The sequence below is a fragment of the Bicyclus anynana genome, chromosome 14, assembly GCF_947172395.1.
Source record: "Bicyclus anynana chromosome 14, ilBicAnyn1.1, whole genome shotgun sequence".
In the NCBI taxonomy this organism is placed as follows: Eukaryota; Metazoa; Arthropoda; class Insecta; order Lepidoptera; family Nymphalidae; genus Bicyclus; species Bicyclus anynana.
Genome location: NC_069096.1, coordinates 8,629,151 through 8,648,177, shown reverse-complemented (window position 1 = coordinate 8,648,177; position 19,027 = coordinate 8,629,151). Strand labels below are relative to the sequence as shown.

General features: G+C 36.9%; 2 protein-coding genes across 7 annotated transcripts in view; one reads left to right on the top strand and one right to left on the bottom strand.

Annotated features, from left to right (window-relative positions):
* Positions 1-9,230: 9,230 nt before the first annotated feature.
* Positions 9,231-16,699, bottom strand: LOC128198723 (P30 adhesin-like). 3 transcript variants are annotated; one of them, XR_008251440.1, is made up of 2 exons: positions 12,561-12,709; positions 9,231-9,706 (listed from the first exon to the last, which is right to left on the bottom strand). XR_008251440.1 is itself a non-coding variant. In XM_052885399.1 (2 exons), exons 1-2 carry the CDS (start codon positions 16,682-16,684, stop codon positions 9,314-9,316), a joined length of 402 nt encoding a protein of 133 aa, XP_052741359.1. In that variant the 5' UTR covers positions 16,685-16,699; the 3' UTR covers positions 9,231-9,313. The 3 variants fall into 3 exon arrangements, 2 of the variants coding, with proteins under 2 accessions (XP_052741359.1, XP_052741358.1); XM_052885399.1 differs by lacking the exon at positions 12,561-12,709 and adding an exon at positions 16,676-16,699; XM_052885398.1 differs by lacking the exon at positions 12,561-12,709 and adding an exon at positions 10,992-11,149.
* Positions 16,700-18,357: 1,658 nt separating this feature from the next.
* The window catches only part of LOC112053343 (uncharacterized), a 177,828-nt gene continuing 177,158 nt past the window's right edge, over positions 18,358-19,027 (top strand). For all 4 annotated transcript variants that reach the window (XR_008251419.1, XR_008251418.1, XM_052885310.1 and 1 more), the window contains exon 1: positions 18,358-18,834. The gene's annotated coding sequence lies outside the window, so the exon portion shown is untranslated. The remainder of the gene's footprint in view (positions 18,835-19,027) is intronic.

The following is a 19,027-nucleotide window of genomic DNA, read 5'->3' as shown; positions in this document are numbered from 1 at the left end:
GGCTATTTCTTTTGTTGTGTTCATTAAAATGCTGTAGTTTGTGTTGGGGTCAGCGATTTCTTATTTTCTTATCCGAGGGCTGTTTTACAACTTGTTTGTTTCGAGGAAATATGAATAAAATGGCTTGGTTTATTTAGCATCATCAAATCAAATCAAAATTCATTTATTTTAAATAGGCTTAGTTTACAAGCTCTTTCGACACGCCAGGTAATAATATTATACTTACGATAATGGTGATAATAATTATTCGAAAACTTAAAATTAAAGTTCCGAGGGTTCCAAAGGCGCCTTGGTCCGAGAAGAGCCCACAACAAACACAGCCAGTATCATTATTATTTGTCTTTACTACATTAGGTAAAAGAAATGTTGGAAGACCAATCAGACGGTGGGCTGTTATCACTCAGATAGCCGGAAACGAATGGATGGAATCAGGCAAAGACACGGAGTAGTGGAAGAAGAAGAACAAGGTCTTTACTCTTTCAGGGGTCCATATTTAAAAAGAACATACTTAATATTACTAACATAATTTAAGAAAACTTACTGTAGTATATATATGTCGCCGGGGAAGCTTGGCTCACTGAAGGCTCTATGGCCTCAGACCTAATAGTTATCATGTTTACTCTGTAGTTATTTCGAATCGACTTATTATCTAGTAATCTAATCATTTTGCAATCAAACTACTGTTCCGTTTTGATTTAATTAATAATTAGTCTCTCAAGTAATGATGACAGTTGACAGCAGTAGAAAAGAAACTCTTTAGGTTCTGTGTTGAGATTTTGCTGTCGTAATGGTCAGCAAAATCTACGTTAATTAATTTAATAAATTTAGAATCAAGTTTTCATGTAATTAGGTTTTGATTATTTACTCTTTAAGTAATTAAGATTGTAAAACGTTACCACCATAACGAACGTGGCGGCGATCGACCAATAGCAAATGATTACGTAACTCTCATCCAATGGCATCGCGTCCGAAATGGCGCCTACGCGTGTACCGTCACTGTGTATTCACTCTAGTGAGGCATCCTGCCTCCGTCTGTCTCCGTAGTCTGCTGATTTAGTAATTCAGTTCTAAACGCGTTTTTAAGATGGAATAATTGTCTTCTACTTGTTAAGTATAGTGAAATAGTGAAGTGTTAAGTAGTGTTATTAAGAAAAGGAAAGTGATTAGTGACTTGGGCTATTAATTGGTTCAATTCTTTGTTGAGCAGCTTGAGGCGTCATGCTGCTTGTCGCGTTAGTGATTTTGTTCGATAATGTTTCGTGATGAAGTAATTATTGATCTTAAATTGTTTACTGTGGGCATGGAGAGCATGTCGGGCAGGGTTGGTGAGTGTTTACTAGTATTAAAAGGCGCCTTTAAACCACAACCTTGGTCACAAGTCCAGGGACTTGCTCGATGTACTTCCTCTACCACAACTACCAGGGTACAATAGTAAAATTAAGAGTAGTTTATTGTGTAAGCGATTAGTGAGGTTAAGCATAGCATACCTATTGTAATCGGCAGAGCCGATGACCAAGGTTAGGTCAGCGGTTCTGTCCACATTTTTATTAATGACTCTCCGATTTTTACGACATATACACCGGTAGTGGGAGAGAGCCGTCATTCTGTCTCTGGCATCGACAGAAGGCGGACGTGTGCTGCTGGCCATTATAGTGTATAACAGTGTAGTGGTGAGACGGTGACTTACTGCTATTACAGTAAGGACTTACACTTACCAACACACTACTAACAACTTTTGAAATGTACCCAATTTAGAAATGTAATGTTTCAAATGAATCTCCTAGTCCCCAGATCAGACTAACTTAGTACTTAACATCAAGAGATATCGCGCTCAAGGGCTTCCATATCATAGAATAAAAACTTTCCTTACAGTAGTTCGGCAAGGTCGTCTTATATACGGGACTAGCTGACGCCGCGCGGTTTTACCCGCGTGGTTGCCGTTCCCGTAGGAATACGAGGATAATGTATAGCCTATAGCCTTCCTCGATAAATGGGCTATCTAACACTGAAAGAATTTTTCAAATCGGACCAGTTGTTCCTGAGATTAACGCGTTCAATCAAACAAACTCTTCAGCTTTATAATATTAGTATAGATGTTAGACCATTCATCGTATGTAAGTAACTTCTGCGTCGTAGTAAACGAGTTGTAAATATTTACAATATGCACGTTTACCCATCGCCATAAACCAATTTCGCTGACGCAGGGCTATATAGCGTCGCGGAGGCTTTGAGTCATCATGAATATCAACTAGGCGGCGACAAGGGCCTTATACGAACCTCTGTTAGCCACTTGCTTTGAATAGTACAAGTGTTTGAATGAAAGCGTCCTAAGTGCTTTGATATTTGAATTGCTGTTTTAGAAAGCCGACCTCGTCAAAAATTGACCTATAATACAATTTTATTTTTCGATTATATCGGTATATGTCAAACATTTCTTTCTTTAATTATTTATATTTCATAATTTTATTATTTGGGCGCCTCTAAACATTAAAAAAAAAAACACACAACAATATTTCTAAATGTACACATACAGCACAACGCATCTAAGTAACAAAAACAAAATTTATTTATTTATTTCCTTTAAATATGAGTAGGTTTGACGGCGTCCGTGGCGCAGTGGTATGCGCGGTGGATTGCAAAACGGAGGTCCTGGGGTTGATCCCCAGGTGGGCTTATTGAGAATTTCTTAATTGGTCCAGGTCTGGCTGGTGGGAGGCTTGGGCCGTGGCTAGTTCCCACCCTCCCGGTAAAGACGTACCGCCAAGCGATTTAGCGTTCCAGTCGTAACTTTGACATATGTTAGCTACATAATATAATTAACGTCAAATCAATAACGACCGCATTTTCCGTATCCAGCTGATTGTTAACAAATATCACAATGTCAACGTCAAAGTTAGTGAATTAGCCTACTAGGTTGCGTGGATGCGTATGTCGGTGTTTCGTTGAGAATGGCAAAGTAAATTCATTCACAAATTCAATTAATATATCACTTTATGTAGTTCGAAAATAACTGGCAGCTTTCAGCACTAAATGGAGTATTTGTGTGATACGAGCAAGCCGCTCCTAGCGTTAAAATCCTTGAAACATTAATGAAAGAATATGCTGGATAATCGATATAGGTACGGGGAATTTATTTTCGAATAGCATTCCAATAGAGAAATCATCATCATCATTATCAACCCATATTTGTCTCACTGCTGAGCTCAAGTCTCCTCTCCCAAACCTGTGAGAGCCGTGATAGCCCAGTGGTAACCTCTACCTTCAATTCCGGAGGGTATGAGTTCGAATCCGGTTCGGGGCATGCACCTCCAACTTTTCAGTTGTGTGCATTTTAAGAAATATTACGTATCTCAAATGGTGAAGGAAAAACATCGTGAGGATACCTGCATACCAGAGAATTTTCTTAATTCTCTGCGTGTGTGAAGTCTGACAATCCGCATTGGGCCAGCGTGGTGGACTATTGGCCTAACCCCTCTTATTCGGAATAGAGAAATATTCGGAAAAAAACTTTCGGATCTTTAAGAATTTAAAGTGAATGAATCCGAAAATATGTCTGTCTGTGTTTCCGTCTTATCATTGATTCAGATTTCAGATTCGTCGGTTCCGTCCGTCTATAAATTGTGTAAATAATGTATATAATAACCAGACTTTATTTTATACTAGCGGACTATATGTTCCTACATAACCTCTTCTATCGTCCAGCAAAAGGCTCTTAAAAATCGGTACAGTCGTTCCAGGGATTAGCGTAGACAAACAGATATACAGACAGACAGACCCAAAATTTAAAAAAGCTTGATTATGTTTTAGTGTCGTGAATATAGCTATACTACGAGTATATTATGAAAAAACATGATTATTATGAAATCACAAACAGACACTTCAATTTTATTTCTGTATTGAGTATTGATACCTACTATACGATACAAAGACAGAAAATGTCAAAATTATGATTATGTATAACTCAATTACGCAAAATTTAAACAGATTTTGTTAAAAATCCACACATTTATTGACTATATGATGACCGACCATTGACTTTAATCTGTACTTATTTGAATTTTTCATGAAATCTTCACAGAATAAACTAAATCAGACAGCCATGAAATGCAAATAAATAATGAAAGAAAATATTGAGTCGAGAATCGAGATATTATGAACCATAATATGGGCAAATAATTGATAACATTGAAAACAAAACATGACGTTCATAGCGGAAGCATTTTACGATTGAAATTAAAATTGGACGAGAAGGAAGGAAATTCCTTTCTTATTAATTTCTTAAGATATTTTGCTTCAGCGTTTTTATATTTTACATAGATACCACCGTATCGCCAATTATTAACAGTGTCATATTAAATTGTATATGTACGATATTATATTGAATATGTACGAAACTTTAACAATACTGTTTTTTTTTTGGGAAAGTTTTAGTGTATAATTGAAAGATTGTCTTTTTATATAAACGAACAATGCTGAAAAAGCAAGCATTAAAAACATGCCTTATATTTGGCTGCAGTTAACTAAAAATCGGTAGGTATCCAAACGATGAATTTAAAATTTATCTAAAGCTTCTCAGACTTCCTAACCTCCTTCTTTATAATATTCCTAGATTTCCTAACTTCCTTCTTCTTTATAGTTCCTATATATTTTTATATATTTTTATTTATTTATTATTCTACAAAGTACAAAAACTACAATGAACCATTTAAATATAGTTAGTATATTATCTAAATGGGCAAGTATTTGTTTATTTTTTTGTCTTTTGCATGTCCACATTTCCTTCGTTTGACTTATAACGCTTATATCAACTCGTATCACGCAATCCTAGAAGCTCGACTGAGACGACGACAAATACACTTAAAGTACGTCATTCAGCTCTTATAAAATAATATTCCTATTTAATACTGTTTCATTCCAGTAGGATTCCTAAGCCTCATATAATATTTGTGGATTAACTTTTATGTCTTTATTTATAGAAATCTTTTTGAAATGAAGGTGCACTTTTACCTAATGCACACCTATGCACCTGTATTAACTTCTACAACGCAGTTTGTCGATTTATTAAATTACTAGCGACGCCTCGCGGAAAAACCGGAAAATTTCCGTCCCCTTTGAGAATACGGAGATATCCTATACATTATGATACTTACAATTAATAGGGCTTTATAGTGGTATGAGAATGTTTAAAATCGGTTTAGTAGATCCAGAGATTACCTGCTATAATATCTCAAACTTTACCTCTTTCTAATATAATTAGTACGAGTAATCTTTCTAATATAATTAGTAAATATGAAATGTATGTCGGCGCGAGTAAGTTATTTGATCGGTCAGCTCGTATCGTCATGAGTCGAGATAATACGAAGCTAGGTGAGAAGTAATTGGAGACCAAGTGCTGGCGATATCAGAGATATGTTTAACCCTACACACATCGTTCACAAGTGCGTGACTTCACTCAAGGTCATTCTCTGCCGCTCAGGGTTTATTGGTAACATTCTTGGTCGGAATTGTTAGGCCTGACTGACTTTCATCCAATTATTGTATTTTGCAGACAACCGCTTCTGATGTCAAATCCATTTTCTCCGACATATACATATATATTTTCATTTTAATTATTTCGCTATTACAATGATCTAGTTATCTAACAAGGTAAAAAAAAGCTAACATTTTCAGCTGACAAACATTACATAAAAAAGTAGAGCAACATTTTGACAACATCGCGTCCATATTTCACGGTAGATTTTACTTTTAGCTTCGTTATCAACTCCGTACACGCAATCCGACAATCGTGGCCGGGCGATGAATGCCCATCAAACTGTTTTAGCACTCCACAATACAACTTCCTCGCTTTAGTGGAACCTATTCAAATGTTAATAGGGGGCTTTTTGTTCGATTTTTAGATTATTCTTCTGGTGAATTCTGTTTTTTGATTAAGAAATGTATTACAAAGTAGTGACGATCTTATATCACTTTTTTTTATTTAGTGAGTTATTTAAAACAACAATGACACAGTATTATAAAATCACGACGATTGATTTCTATAACAAGATAATATAGTATTGTTATCATACTCTCAATAAGACGAGCACTTTAGTAACAGAATTATATTAATTAAACATTTAACCATATTAACATCACTTCACAGTATACTTAGCCACTTATCACTACATTAAATTGATTTAATTATATCTCGGATACACGATACACTATAAACAACACTTTCACAACCTAACTTCTTTAGTTTAACTATTTGAAATACTTTAACTTGAACACGATTCAGCGCTTTTGGCGGGAACCAATAGCGATGCTGCAAGCTGTCAAGCGAACTAGACGGTGCTGCCAATTTGAAGTATTTTTATTCTATATTAATCTTATTATTATTGTTATTTACTTATACAATATATTTATATTTCACATTTTATAATTAACCTAATAATCTACTAATCAAAAACATGTAAATTCAAATGCGGCATGTAAATACAGTATACTTATTATATACATTTTTTAAGCCATAGTGCGAGAGCCAACACACAACAAAGCTCGCACTTGACTCCGAAAATATTGAATCTAAAATTTAGAAAAAATATTGATTCGTTTTTTACTTTTAAGTAGATTTCAGGAGAACTTGTGCAAATTCACGATCTTTAACTAACGTAGCAAATCATTCAATATTGTGCCTACCAACTTGCATAATAAAACCTATTCATAAAAACTAATGTTAAGTTTTGTTAATTATTATATGTATAGTCGCATTGGCCGCTTTTAAATTTAAATGGTTTTAATAAATAGTGTAGGACATAATAGTCTGTGACGGTTATGACGTCGATCGATATCGTGTTTGTTGGCTTCAATGTGCTCGTGACGTTCGAGCCGTCCACATCTCTTGTTGTGTAATTCTTTATGGGTCACTTGGGGGAGAGTGACTTGAGTGGAAAAGAGGAGTGTTATATATCTGTCAAAGGCGCCTTTAACCCTACACACATCGTTCATAAATGCGTGACACCACTCAAGGTCATTCTAGGGTTTTATTTTGGTTACAGTTTTATTTGTTAATTAAGTTGTCCTGACAAATATTGTGAATCATAACCTTTGTTCAACATTGGTTTTCTTATTTTTGTAATCCACTTCTGAGTCTGCTAAAAGATAATAATTAATATATTAAATTATTTAACGAAAATTATATAATTAGGTACAATTTCAGGTCAGTTTTCAAAACATGATAGATTAACATTGTTCGGAACCCTCGTCACGCGAGTTCATCTCGCAGTTGTCCGGTTTTTTTTACACTCGTATCATAATAATCTTGATGTGGTTCACGTATGTTGAAAGGAAATCCTTCGGAAAGTACGTCATGCAGCACCTGATACATATTTCATTCTGCTAACCTGATGGTATGACTTCAAATAAGGTGACTTCAATACTTTATTACATCTGGGAAAACTGCAGATAGCAAAAATATGTCATGTTTTTTTAAAATTTTCCAAACGCCATGAACGCTGTCGTCCATTTTGTGACGTCACAATGTTATTTGATGTACTAAACGTCAAACTAATTGTAAAGTAATACTTTTGTCAAACGGTCCTTGTATAGGATTTGTTAACGTGACGTCATGAAACCGTGGAAATATAGACCATCATGACCGACAGGCGTTTTGGCTCGTATTGTCAAATCCTATTAATTCTTCTAATATTAGAAACGCGAAAGTTTGTATGGATGTTTGGATGTTTGTTACTCTTTAACGCCGCAACTACTGAACCATTTGGCTGAAATTTGGAATGGAAACAGATTTTACAGTAGGTTAACACATAGGCTACTTTTAATCTCGGAAAAATCCATGGTTCCCGAATGATTTGTGAAAAACTAAATTTCACGCGGACGAAGTCGCGGGCGTCCGCTAGTAAATACATATTTAAAAATTGAAATTTTCATGTAATAACGTTTTTTCAAACTAGTAGAGCGATAATGAACAATTTAAGACCATTTAAAAAAAAAGTGTTAACTAGCCTATTACTACTTTTTCCGGAGACATCCATGGTGCCTGCGTGATCTGTTTACGATATATTTTTTTTTAATTTATTTAGGAAACGAACAGCATTAACATGAAACAATAATTTACACATTTAAGAAACACTTAAGCCAATTAAGTTTCCATAGAAAGATCGTACATAATATCGTGGATGTCTCTTACTCTTAAACACAAAAGCTATGACTTACAAGTAATATATAACATTGATTTAAGGCTAAAATTTTAAATGAAGATCAACTATATGATGTATAACACATAGGTTTCTTTTATTCCGGAAAAATCCATAACTCCTGCGGAAGTTTTTCAAAGTTGTGTGCGTTTTGTTACTCTTTCAAGCAAAACCTGCGGAATGGATTTAGTTGCAATTCAAAAAAAATATTTATTCATTAACTAATTAAAACATAATTCTTACAAACAAGTAGCAAGGACCCCTGTTCGAGGTGAAAAACCCGTATTACTGGGTGCCCCGCTCATTCACCACACAGAACAACCGTAGTATAAGTAGTCAGTCAGTCAGCATAATAGAATTAAAACATTTAGTGTGTGTGTGAGTGTTGTTTTTTCCTCAGATGTTTCGGAAAAATACATTTACGTGTCATCAGGGCTTGATGGTCTGCCCCGGTATGTCGGGCTCGGGTAACCACTACCGACTAAAAAACCTCCTCCTCTGGTCTTCAGCCTTTGCGTACCCCGCGGACCCGTCGTTAGGCATTACTTCGCGGGGAGAGGGTCTTGCGCTACTGCTTCTTCAGGTAGTCAATGCTTCGGCTCTTTCAATGCGGCAAAGTTCCTGAAGAAATTATGAAATAACTGCGTCCGTACCTTAATAAAACTAATCTTTATGTAAAAGTTCAGTTTGTTCATAGTCTAGGCCCGTGCCGTCACAATGGACTAATGATGGGCTACTCATCATAGTAGGCAAGTGATCAAATTACGAAACACACAAAATTTTTTGCTTGTGCTTGTATCGATGTTAAGCGAGCACTGAACAAAGGACCTTACCCATTCATGTCGCGCAGGCCTGTCGCAGAAGAAATGCAACTGTTTGGTAGATTTGATCTATTGGCTAGCAAAAAAACAGTAAATTTTTGTTTCGCGCAACAAGTATACCTAATCAAAATAATGTTACCATATGTAACTATGTAGCTAGTACCTTTGTGGCTTTGGGAGGATACAGGTTTTGGGAGCCAATAAAAAAAAAAGTAAGTCAAATACATAACTCAAGGAAATTTATTCATCAAGAAAACGCTAGATTACATATTTATATCTAGATCAAAAGATTCCGCTACTTTACATTCTGGGGCGCAAGCCGTATCCGGGGCGCCGTATGGGTCTGGGGCGCGAGCCGGATCCTGGGCGCTGCAAAGGTCTGGGGCGCGAGCCAGTTCCTGGGCGCCGTAAGGGTCTGCGGCGCAAACCGGATCCGGGGCGCCGTAAGGGTCTGGGGCGCAAACCGGATCCGGGGCGCCGTGTGGGTCTAGGTAGCGAGCCAATTCCAGAGCGCCGTACAGGTCCGGGGTGCGAGACGGACCCGGGGCGCCGTACTGGTCCGGGGTGCGAGCCGGACCCGGGGCGCCGTACTGGTGTGGCGCGCAAACTGGTACCGAGGCGCCGTGCGGGCCCGCGGTACGGGTCCGGTTCCGCGGTGACGTAGACCGCTATTGCGACGACACACAGCAACAGCTGACAACAACAACAGTTAGGAGTCATAATTATTAATACTCAATACATATATATTACTAGCGAACCTGCTCAAGCCTCGCTTTGACTTATTAATTTATTTATTATTACCCCTAACCTACCCTACAACTACCCTACCGCTACCCTACCCCTACCCTAATCCCTATACCATACACCTACCCTATCACTACCCTACCCTACCCTACCCCTACCCTACCGCTACCCTACCCCTACCCTATCCCTTACCCCTATCCTACCACTACCCTATCCTAGGATTTAGGGGTTTGAAAAATGTTGGCCGATTTTCAGACCTACTGAATATGCACAAAAAATTTCATCAAAATCGGTCTAGCCGTTTCGGAGGAGTATGGCAACGAAAAACGAAAACTGACACGAGAATTTTATACATTAGATATACCTTTGCTTTACCAAACACAGCCGTGGGTTTGATTCCCTGGAAAATATTTCTGCGATGAGCATGGATATTTTCCAGTGTCTAAGTGTATTTACACATTATAAAAGCATTTATATCATGTACTATATAAATAATGTACCCACATGCATGTAAGTACTTAGATATTGGACCCACAGACCGTGAAATGGAATTAATATAAGTTAATAAGCCTAAGGTTACCTGGCCATTTGTAGTATACTTCTTTCATCTGATACTTTCGTTAGATGCTAGTATATCCTAAAACTAAACGAGAATTTTCCAAACCGTCCTGGCCTCTTCGATAAATCGGGTAAAATATTTAGGTATACAAAAACCACATAATAATAAGGTTTCGATAAAACGAATAAACCTCCGACTTTCAGAAGTAGGCTGATGTTAATAATTAATACTGTCTGTCTCTCATACAGGGTGCTCGGGAGTATATTCCATAATTCTAGGGTCTAAGGAAAATTAATTAAAAAAATCAAAGAAAAATTAAATATTTATATTTTCGAAGTAAAACATATTTCTTTTGTAAATAGATCTTAAATTGTGTCCTTATTACGACCTAGCCAAACTTATTCATTGAGAAATATCATGAAGTAGCTTACTAGTGAACAGCGGAGTGCCAGTTGTAATATCTCGTCGATATCGACAGTCTCAGCACTACGACTACGTATTTTAAAATGCAAGATATATGGATAGTCAGAATTATTTGAAATACTTTGTATGAAAACATAAAAAGTTTTTTTTTTTTTTTTAGTTAAAAATAGTTGGTTAAGCAGTTCGGATCCTACAAATGGATTTGTTACTTACAGAAAACACGACAACAAATAATTACTATTAAAGACTTACGATTTTCATTGTGCGCAGATGAATCAAGTGTGATAGATTTTCCGAGAGCGGTGATTATTTATACTTTGTATATAAATCTATTTTTAATGATAATTAAAAAAATATCTAATTTTAGATGTGATTTGTATTTAGAAGAAAGTTGATTGATAACGATATGTTCGGATGTTATCAGAACTTAATTTATTATACAATTAAGTTCTGATAAGAGGATCCGCTGACAACATACCTAGATGTATTTAATTGTACTTTGAGAGAACTCACAAAGGTTGCCTAGTGGGCTATTTGTTATAGTATGTAAAATAAGTTTTTGATTTTTTTATTATTTGTTAATTTGTATATGGCTATGTACTCAATGGTGTCAAATACTGTTAGATGTGTTACTAGGTCATGAAATATGAGGCGCTTAAAAGAGGAAATTTCCACATCTCAATGTTAGTTGTGGTCAACAAAGAACGTTATTTAAACAAATAATACCTGAATATCGACTACAATGACGAGTTGTGTGTTCAGGAAGTGTAAAAACTATTTATACACAAATAAATATAGGATTTTTCATGTGTGCGCTCAGTTTTGTAGCATATTGTTCGGATCACTTTTTTTAATATATAAGTGGTAGTAACAAGTAGTAAGATTATTTCAACGAAAAACCGTTATTTACGTAATTTCGTTGAAATAATCATGTTAGATGATCGTAAAACAAAAAATCACTGCCCATGATGTAAAATGAAGTAGTCAAGATCATTTCGTTGAAATAACTATGTTAAATGATCACAACTACGAAAAAACGATTAAAAACTATGTAGTGACTTATTATTTGAATGGTACACCGAGTTATATAATAACCCTGCTGACCATTATCCTGGCAATAAAACATACAAATTCTGTAAAAGGAGCAATCTGTTTCGACGTTGAATGTGAATCGGGTTTTCTTTTATTTGTATTCCCGGGGAATGGTGAGCTTGGACGATTGACAGGTCACAAGGGAACTGTATCGGAATTGAAGACGACTGCTTTTAGCGAGACGTACGGTACTGTTAATTTGGACGGAAGTATCCATACTATTATAATTGTTTATATATATTATAAATGTATGTTATAAATGTGTAACTGTATGTCTGCCTGTATGTCTGTTACCTTATTGGAGCCATACCATCATTAAAGTCAAACAAGAAGATGGAACAAAAAGATGGAAAATTTAACAAAAAAATTATTAAATCTGCATCGTGTGACACTTTAAACGAACGAACTTGGTAAGAGGATTGCATATATATATTTTTTCTACTTTTGAAATATATAGTTTATTACAAAATAGAAAATAGAACATTCCGCCGCCCTTTCTCCGAAAATACTACTAGATCTGAAATTTTTAAAAAGTTTTAGAAGTTATTTTTTTACTTAAATATTTTCGGAAAACCTTGAAACTCTGTAATTTTTTAATATGAAAATCACTTTTGGGTGCAAAATAGGAAAAAAAAATTCAAACTGCATCGTGTGATACATCAAACAAACGAGTTTGGTAAGGTTTTTTTTTTTTAATCTTTACAAGTTAGCCCTTGACTACAATCTCACCTGATGGTAAGTGATGATGCAATCTAAGATGGAAGCGGGCTAACTTGTTAGGAGGAGGATAAAAATCCACACCACTTTCGGTTTCTACACGGCATCGTATCGGAACGCTAAATCGCTTGGCGGTACGTCTTTGTCGTTAGGGTGGTAACTAGCCACGGCCGAAGCCTCCCATCAGCCAGACCTGGACAAATTAAGAAAATCTCAATCTGCCCAGCCGGGGATCGAACCTCCATGTTTAAATCCACCGCGCATACCACTGCGCCACGAAGGCCGTCAAAGGTAATCGCAAATATATTTTTTTTTGTAATTTTGAAATTAACAGTTTTCAAGTTTATCAATAAATAAAACGAAAATTGCCAACTAAAGGTAGGTACATAAATACCTACAGGCACGCTGCGCGCTTTATCTTTGAAACTGCTGATTAGATTTAAAAATTCTTTTACCTGACTTGTGTGCGGATTCGAACCTACGCTCTCCGAATCAAAAGCAGAGGTAATCTCCACTGGGCTATCACATGTTACTTACTTACTTCTTAGTATTAGCCTTAAATTTCAGCTAATTCGGTTCAGAAGTCAAGGCGTGAAAGAGTAACAAACATTCATATCATCAAAATCATCAGTGTTTGACGGCCTCCGTGACGAAGTGGTATGCGCGTGTGGATTTACAAGACGGAGGTCCTGGGTTCGATCCCCGGCTGGGTCTATGTAGGTTTTCTTAATTGGTCCAGGTCTGGCTGGTGGGAGGCTTCGGCCGTGGCTATTACCACCATACCGTCAAAGGCGTACCGCCAAGCGATTTAGCGTTCCGGTACGATAGATACGGTTCCGGCGTAGAAACCGATAGGGGTGTGGATTTTCATCCTCTTCCTAACAAATCCAGAGTAAAATCTATTTTCATTCCAAACTTCAGCCACATCGCTTTTGGTAGTAGCAGCGTTAAAGAGTAACAAACATCCAAACAAACATGTACCTATCTATAGAAACTTTCTCGTTTATAATATTAGTAGGATGAACAGAAACACCAATGTCAAAAGATGCACAAGAAGTATATTCATACATTACACATAAATAAACATATTTGTAGTAATAACGTGAAACGCAAAATTACCTACTTAGTCTTTTTTTTAATTTTTGATAGTAGTAAAAAGTGGATGAAATAGTATTTACAAGTTTACTCTACCCATACCCTTGAAGGTTTCTATACGGCCTCTTAACGAGTAGTAGTAGAGGCTAATCACATAGGCTACTTTTTATTCCGGAAAAATCCATGGTTCTCGAGGGATTTGTGAAAAACTAAATTCCACGCAGACGAAGACGCGGGCGTCCGCTAGTGTATAATACAATCAAGTTTATATTCGTAAGTATAAATAATCACCGCTCTCGGAAAATCTATCACACTCGATTCAACTGCGCACATAATATGCGACGATTCGGTATCAGGCCGTGCAGGTGCCGATTTTCGTCTTCATCAATAAGGATACAATCGGCCTCTCAGTCTCAAGATTATGATGGACTGCGTCGAGATTGGAGTACAATCCCCTTATGTTAGTGAGATGAAACTTAAGAGAGGGGTGCAACCGTTGTACAAACTTATTCTTCTTTTTCTTGTGCTGTGGCTCTGCTATCTGATAAAAAAGATACACTAATGAAAGGCTCGAATGGCGACTGCGGAAACGCCCAAACCCTCCTGGAAATCGCCATCGGACCCTCTCTCCGGTCGCCAGTCGGCACGATGGATGCCATTCCAGGATTTTTCGCTAGTTGGCGGGGCAACTCAACTCAACTAAATATCTCTGACTATAATTCTTTAAAACTGATATTTTTATTTATTTAGTCCACCTGTCGGGGGGTCAACCAACACTGCGCTTTCAAGTGCGTGGTCGCCATTCCAGCACCTTCGGACCCCAACTTCTATCGGCTCTTGAACTATGTGCCCTAGCCATTGCCACTTCAGCTTTGCGTCACGTTGAGCTATGTCGTGACTTTGGTTCTTCTGCGGTTCTCCTCGTTCCATCGCCCGCTGTGTGACTCTGAGCCTCTATGAAACCTATAGTTAGCGACCAAGACTTAGTCACTGGGCTTGATTAATTCATTTTGATAAGAACTTTACATCTAGCCCTGTCCTTCTAATGCTCTTCCGGCGTCTGTGTTTCCGGGTTTGATGATGGAGACGAAAGACAGGTAAGGTACTCATTGACAGTGTACAGTAGCTACCATGTGATTGGGCTTGATAAATTTATATCGATGATAACTTTTCGCCTAGCTTGTGTCATTAGAGGTATAGTGATGAAAAGAAAAAGAAACAAAGAAGATTTTGATTATACGCATTTTTTCGGGGTAAATGGAGAGTATGCGAGTAAAGGCTCTAGTATAGTATTTTTAAATTGGTTCGGTTGAATGCGTCGAGGTAACTTATGAAATGAAACTTAATGAAAATAAAGTCGTGGTTTAAGGATTTATAAAAATGTGTAATTTTTTTTAAAGTGATAACATTTTATCAAAAATTAAAAAAAATATATACAACAGACTTCAAAATCACAAAAATGTTTCTACTAAGCTAAAAAGCGAATAATAACATCGTTGTGCTACCTTCTGATAAGTTTTAAGGCGGTACCAAGTTAGTGTTGTATTAAATCAAGCCATGTGTTGGCCCCATAATTCCACACTCTTTCATGGCTAAAATACTACATCGGAGAACCACTTAACATCTCCTGGTTCTCTGACGAGCTAGCTGGCTCAATAATATAATACTAGACTCCTTGGGGACCTGAGTAGACCCCAAGTTATGTAATCACCTTTCACCAAAATCTCCTGTGTATCTGAAGTAGAAATTCACGTTTCTGGGAGTGCAGTCTGAACTGAGACAGTGGCGTTTACTAACTCTGTGTTTACCCCTGCATCAGACAAAATATAAACATTCTTTCGTTGTGCAAGCCGTTAAGTTATGGAATGCTCTCCCTTTAAACATACGGCAAGCAAAGTCACTGGACATTTTTAAAAATGCCGTTAAGACTCAGTAAGGACTATCTGTTGCAGTAAGGACGAGGCAAAGATCTGTATCTATTATTTCTCTTCAATATGACCAAATGTATTCAATAGTATATTTTGATATGTATTATGTTCATTATTGTAGGCATTTGTGTAATATTGTATAAGTATTAGGATGTAAATTATTTGTATGTATGTGTTTACTAATACTATGGTTATTTTTGTTTTACGCCACCTGCTGATGTTCTTAAGTTTTCCAAACGCTGAAAATGGGCTCTACTTGTTATCGCCGCGTTGCAACGACTTGCGGTACGGACGGCTTCAGTGTGCTCGTGGCGTTCGAGCAGTTCACATCTCTTGTTGTGCAATTATTTATGGGTTACTTGGGATAGGCGGGGAGAGTGACTTGAGTGGAAAAGGGGAGTGTTTGTTAACAGTCAAAGGATCCTTTAACCTTACACACATCGTTCATAAGTGCGTGACTCCACTCAAGGTCATTCTCTGCCACTCAAGGTTTATTGGTAACATTCTTAGGGCGAACTGTTAGACCTGATAGACTTTCATTCAATAATTATTGATTGTTTAATGTATTTTTTTTCGCAATTTTGTATCTTATGAATATTAAGAAATTTATTTTATTTAATTCGACACAGAATTACTTGAAATATCTTGCATTAAAATTTCAGACCGAAATATTGAAACAGACTTATGATGTCATGAGTTAAAGTAAATTTTATTAAATTTGAAAATTAGAAATTTAGGCATTTTCATCGTTTATTTCAATATCCGGTAGTCAAGTCGAAAAAAAAAGTTCTTTTTGTGTGTAGTTTTTGTCACAGCAATTATTTATGTACCAATTTTACATTGTGTTTCAAAAGTTAGGAGTACATCAAAAACTAAAGACATTTTTCTCGTCTAGAAAATTTTCCTCGAATAACAGATACTGAAGATCCTGATAACAGATACTGATGGAGTATATTCTTTTTAACAATTAACAAAACAAGTATTTTCCAAACCGTCCTGGTGTCTTCGATAAATCGGGTAAGTAATTATGGTAATAATAAATATTGTATGTGTATATACTTAAGAAAACACGATAATATACAATTATTTAAAAAAAAAACTTACGAATTTCATTGTGTGCAGTTGAATCAAGTTTGATAGATTTACCGAGAGCGGGGATTATTTTATACTTACGAATTTAAACTGGATTGTATTAAGCATTGTAAATAAATCTATTTTTAATTATTATTTTATCTAAATTTGGTTGTGATTCGTTTTTAAACGAAAAAAGATTGGTAACGAAATCTTCGGGAACTAAATTGTAAATTGACCTCTTTTATTTCATGTTGAGTAAAAGCCGTTTGGCTACATGCGGGACCACTACAACAACACCGGGGGGATTTGGGCGAGCGCAGAAGCATCGCCTGATGAGACCCGAAGGCTGAAATAAAGATAGAGGACGGAACGACTCTGTAAGGGCGTCTCCGTTGAGACTCGGACCTCGGCTTAGAGGCCATTTGGGAGGGGGTAACCGTGACCTGAGTGAATCAGTCCGCACGCCCCAATGATCATGAGTTAGAGAATCCACGTCGCCAATGCGCTGGAGTGACCAAGTAAGCACCGCTCTCTATGGCTTGCTCCACGAATGTGCTAGGAGAGCCATACTACGGGATGAATGGCGACGGATAGTGAGGCTTGCCACCACACCCAAATGACGACCACGACCACTCTGTCAAGAGTGTAACGACAAAGAGGAAGTTGATGCGTATAAAGATCAATCAAGGCCATCTCATTTCTTACAAGCCATAGATCTAGAATAATAAAATAAAATAGAAAGAAAGATAGGTCGAGAAGTTCTACGGACAGATACTCAAAATCATGTAGGCCAAAAGATCCTAGAGCTAAATTGACCCTATATTAAAGATATCACGGACATCAGCTTTAAAGAGATTAGTATGGCTCTTAAACAATAAACAACTAAAGAACAACAAGGCACCAGGTCACAAGGCACAGGAGCATGATGGTGAAGAATTACAGACCCATCTCACTGTTGAGTCATGTCTACAGCATGTTCTCGAGAGCCATGTCGAATCGTCTCTCTCGAAGGTTTGACGATTTACAACCTCTCTAACAAGCCGGTTTCCTTAGCATCATGTTTAATGATGTCAGCGGAGTTTCTCAACATGATTGTGAGCCTAAAAATGAACAGTTTTTTTTGTCTTCTGAAAAGTTGAGGTTTGGCGTATACGCCCTTTTGGCTTGAAGGCTATAAGGATTCTATGTGGACTACGGTACGCTAATTTCATATTTTTATTTGTTACAACATACATACAGTTTATTTTTCGTCTTAAACTATCTTTTTGTAAATGAAGAACCTTGTAAAAAAACAAAAACTTATTGATTTACTTATAAACTGGAGGCTATTTGAATCTATTGTTAAATAAATCAGCAACATGAATCATGTTAATCGAATGATTAAACTAATAGCGTGGATTATTGAGATTAATGGAAAGCATCCCGTTCATACAGATCAAAGTGTTTATAACACTGATTAATATCCTAACTCGCTTTGTACGTAGGAAGCACCAAACCCCGACATGGGAAAGGTATTAAACAGTGGCTCCAATAAACGGCCCAATAAGTTATGTAAAGTGCATCGCGTTACAACCCTACATGGTTTGTTAGGGTTGGGGCGCAGGCGCGTGCACCGTCAGCCGCGCACGGCATATGCGGAATATTAAAGGAGGAAAGAGAAAAAAATTAACTTGTGAAGCCATTTTCGTCTGTCGGTGCCCCCTCGCTCGCCCGCTTCTACTATGCAGGCAGAGCGCCTCGCGCTGCCTCGCAGGACATACGTACGTATCGTGCCGTCCCGCGCTCGCTTCGCTGTTACGAACCGGTCTTGTAAATGTGATCACACGTTTCTCCGCTAATAATATTATTGTGCAGTGTTTTATACCAACTTTTGAAAAGGCTTTCTGTGAACATAGTGCTTACTTTTTCCGAGGACAAAGCTTTTGTTGAGTGCGTGCGTTGTAGCTCACTTTCCGGTGGTAGTGTAAGTTTTGAAAAGTTTTTTCTGTGAATAATCAAGTGACACAAACTGTTTTATCTTGTGGAATAATCGTTTGTGCGACGCGTTAAGCCCGTTGATTCGATTGGATTTGTTTTCACGTTCGTAAGTGAAGTTTAGACAACTTTGATAGAATTTAACTTAAAAAAGTTGACTTATCTTCATTTGGGAGACCAAGAAAACGCTTAAGTTGAACTTCAAATTTAAGCAGGTATGTAATTATTTAGTGAGCATTTTTTATTTATCTACCTACCTAATCAAATTCCTAAGTTACCTACATTCCTAACATTATTGACAAAAAATTTTAATTTAGTAGACGGCATTAATTTATTTGGAAGATTCGTACAACTCAAAATTTTGTTCATATTTTTATACTTTAGTTTTGACTACCCCCAGAATAAGTG